Consider the following 3,887-nt stretch of genomic DNA (forward strand, 5'->3'; position numbering starts at 1 on the left):
ATTGTTTTTCGAGAATAGGCAACATTTTTAAAAAATTGTCTTAATAAGCGTGGTCTTCAAAGCAAACGCGTTGCTTTTGACCTAATACAACAACTGCATCTGCAGGCTACCAAAAACATTGCCTCGGACTTCAAAGCGTTGCTCTAGATCAAAAGTAACCGTTTTCCAATTTTTAGTTACCTTTTTCTAATTGTTGTTTGGTAGATAAAAATGTTGTAGTGTACCCAGAAAAAATATAAACAAACTATAAATCAGTGTGACATGATCTTTACTTTTAATGAAAAAACTTCAATGAAAAAAAAAACGAAACTTAATTAAAGTGATTTTGTTTGATAATTAAAGAGTTAATAGTCGTCAATGTAATATCAGCTAAAAAAAATCAAGGCAGTGCGGCTGAGCGCTATACGCCTATAGACCTATTCACAAGAAAAATGCCTAGTTATCAATTACGTAGCTCTCCATCGCAACTTCTTGTATTCGGATAAAAGAATACGAAAACAGAGACTTTTCAAGGCAGAGGTTCTTCTGAGTCTCCCAAACGACATAAGTGCAGATATGCATCTGTGCCTGCAAGTAATACCCTTGAATTATGAGAGTTCTCGATAATGAAAAGCTAAAACAAAAGCTAACAACTAACTGAATTGCTGATGAATTCCAATCCAAAAAATAGAGATAAAAAAATTATAATACAAATGGATACTAAAATTTAGCCTCAAATGGAAATTTGGGAGTATATACAATAGAAAATATATAGTTGAGAAAATTCAAAGCCTCACTCTAAAGACTGTAGAAATGCTAGGAAAAATAAATTACATTACACATAGAAAGAATGAAATATTGAATTGATGTACTATACATAATAAACAACAAAATGTGGAGAATTGAGGTCGACATAGTTGAGATAACTATATATGAAAAGTAAGCAGAAATGAGACATTATTACATGGAATCAAGTTTAACAATAATTCATCTTCAATGAAAATAGTTCCAAATTATGATAAAATGATGGAAATAAATAAGTCCACTAAATGAAAAATATTGTGAAGGAAAATGAAATGGGAGTAGCAAAATTTAATTAGTTAGTTAGTTAGTTATAGTTGAGCTATACAATACCATATCCTTCCATGGACAATATTTGAAGGTCACCACCAAAATACTTAGCATACAAGCGGCTAATTGGGAGGCCATGACCATAGCCAGCCATTGTGACAGTATTAGCAATTCCAAGGTCTGAATCTTCATCCAATAATGGATTTGTTCTTGCTGTGCTATACAGATACGTAAATAGCTTTGGAAGTCCACTTCTTGGTATGCCTCCTCCCTCATCTGATATCTACAATAATTAATAATTTAATATCATTCACACCAACCACTTAATAATTAAGACAAAGAACCTCATCAATAGCACCAATAGCATGCAAAAATTAAGGTCAAAATTCTGATAATAAATTTTAGCTTGTGGTACACCCTGTGACATGGGTTTTGCATTGGTGATTATCTTAGAAGTTTTGCTAAAGAAACTACTTAAGGAATAAACAAGAGAGTTTGTATGGTAAAATAAAATAAGTTCAACTGATCAATCATTGAATAGCATAAAAGTTTATAGCTCCTTCATATTCCCTAACTAGCATGCTAAGCAAATGCTTCATTTTTAACAATCATTTGGCAGTTGACAATAACATTGCTAGTAAGCTAGAGTTAAGATTAAAGAATAATTTACAAATTAGATTAAGTCAGTTGAGAATCATCCCTTCATCATCAAGTGCACATTTTTGCTCCTTATCAATAAGAGACTTTTGCAAAGGCCACCACGTTTAATAATGCTTCCTTTCGCTTTGATTTGTTCAATTATAAATATTTCTCACAAATATTTCAGATTTCACTTGTTATATGTATATTTTAAACATTCAGTGTTTTAAAGTTTCATCATTAAAGAGAATAGATAATTTTTATTCCTTTTATGTTAAAATTTTATAAAGTCGTATTATATCTTTGGAAAATATTGTCATTAACTTAATAACAACTATGCTTGGGGACAATAGCTATTCCTTCTTAGTTCTTACCTTAAAATCGTTATATTCAACTTTCTGTGATCTTCTATTCATCAGTTTTTTAACAACCAGAAACATAAAATAATATCCTATTTTATACATACAAAGTTAGACTTCAATCATGAAAAGATGCAAAGAAAAAGTCTAAGTTGGAGAAATAATATATGATAACTCATGCATTCTCATAAAAAACATGTGTGACTAAGCATTATCCAGAAAGTAGGAATCACATTTTTCAGTTGAATTCATTGAATTTGGCTAAATACCTTTATGGTAACATCTTCTATTCCATCAGCAATAATGATTCTAATGGGAGGTGCAACTCTGTCATCATCCATAAATCGCTCTTGGACAGCTCGCAATGAATTCTTAACCAACTCAAATACCATATGATGCAAGTGACTTGGAACATACCTGATGTGAAAAGAAAAAAGAAACAACAACAGCATTTCTATTGTATAAGCAGAAAATAAACAAGAAAATTGAATCCAGCATTGAAGTAAGAAGGTAGTTACGGACGGAAAAGTAAAATCAGGATCGCCATATATTGTTACTTCTGGTGCGTTGCCATATTCGCGATAACACATAGCTCGTGCATCTTCAATGGCATTCCTAGTCACATCCAAAGGACACATTTTTGTGTGTATACAACCAACACAATTTGGATTTGGATTAGGTTTGTGCAATTCTAAATGTTGCCCTGTTCCAACACGTTAAACATTAAATAGGGACAGAGATAAACATACAATACTTTACTAGATTTTGAACCACTACCAAATTTGGAGCAAACAAAACTTAAAAGAAATTAAATATTTTTTGAATTAGAACTAACCAATAAGCATACGGATTCCAATTCTTGACAGGAAAAAACGGTCAAGGAACTCATGAATCTCAGTATGATCTTCAATAGCAGTATTTGCATTCATAGTTCTCTTTAATTGCGAAACACCCAAGGCCATTGTTGGCACCACATTGTCATGCCTCACCTTAATAGCCTTGATAATCTTAGTGAATTCTTTCTCATCACTCATGTCTTTTATCTCACGAAAAGATCTAAGATCACGGAACGAATCCAAGTACCAATCTCTAACCTAAAAATCACAAAACGCAGCACAATCAAAGATGAAATTGAAGATCAATAATTACCACAAAGTAAGAAACCCTATTATGCACAAATAATATATAACACTTATTAAATCTGCGACTTATTTTTGTTAAAATTGTCGTATTTACCTACCAACAAGATTCGTATTGGTATAAATGCAACATAGAAGAAAAGTAAAAGCAACGATAGTGTAATGTGCCTTGAGAACAGCAGGTTTTTGAGATAAGCCACAAGGAAGATTCTCGAGCTCGATGGATCTTCGTGCAATTCTAACCGGAAGCTCACTGTGAAGAAACTGAGCAGAGAGGAGGAGGTTCTTGTCAGTAGGGTTGGACCCGAATTCCATCATGTACTTTAAGGTCACACCGTGTTGTTTCATGGATCCCCACTGGTGCACCTCTTCCATCACTTTCTTTGAGATTCTCGTTGCCATGCATGGTAGCTCTGTAGTCCTGCTTCTTTTGCAACAAAAAACAAGAAATTCGCTCAACAATACATATGGTTACAATTATTTATAATCAGGGCTAAAAAAAGTAATTATTACATGTTTTATAGTGTAATATAATTTGGCTGTTTTATGAGTAAAATTCGTTAAACGGATTTATTAGCTAGCAGCCTAGCAGTGATTTATTCTTTTTAATGAATTGCACATTCTAAAATTTTATGTTGCAGCCAATGATTGAATGGCGGATTTGTCTATGGTGGAGAAAGTATAAAGTGGTTCTTTATGG

The 3,887-nt window shown here is 32.6% G+C and overlaps 1 protein-coding gene across 1 annotated transcript; it reads right to left on the minus strand.

Moving 5' to 3' along the window:
* Positions 1 to 375: 375 nt before the first annotated feature.
* Positions 376 to 3,589, minus strand: LOC130942195 (pyruvate dehydrogenase (acetyl-transferring) kinase, mitochondrial-like). The gene is made up of 6 exons (XM_057870891.1): positions 3,356 to 3,589; positions 2,884 to 3,142; positions 2,571 to 2,751; positions 2,318 to 2,465; positions 1,114 to 1,333; positions 376 to 567 (listed from the first exon to the last, which is right to left on the minus strand). The coding sequence occupies exons 1-6, from the start codon at positions 3,587 to 3,589 to the stop codon at positions 509 to 511; spliced, it is 1,101 nt and encodes a 366-aa protein (XP_057726874.1). The 3' UTR covers positions 376 to 508.
* Between the last annotated feature and the right edge of the window lie 298 nt (positions 3,590 to 3,887).

The sequence above is a fragment of the Arachis stenosperma genome, chromosome 7 (assembly GCF_014773155.1).
Source record: "Arachis stenosperma cultivar V10309 chromosome 7, arast.V10309.gnm1.PFL2, whole genome shotgun sequence".
Taxonomy (NCBI): domain Eukaryota; kingdom Viridiplantae; phylum Streptophyta; class Magnoliopsida; order Fabales; family Fabaceae; genus Arachis; species Arachis stenosperma.

Excerpts from the sequence above, each read along its gene's own strand:
- LOC130942195 (XM_057870891.1), bottom strand. The coding sequence starts at position 3,589 with ATGGCAACGAGAATCTCAAAGAAAGTGATGGAAGAGGTGCACCAGTGG. Across the intron at positions 1,334-2,317 it reads TAGAAGATGTTACCATAAAG|ATATCAGATGAGGGAGGAGG; the intron begins GTATTTAGCCAA and ends TAATTATTGTAG. Across the intron at positions 568-1,113 it reads ATTGTCCATGGAAGGATATG|GCACAGATGCATATCTGCAC; the intron begins GTATTGTATAGC and ends TATTACTTGCAG.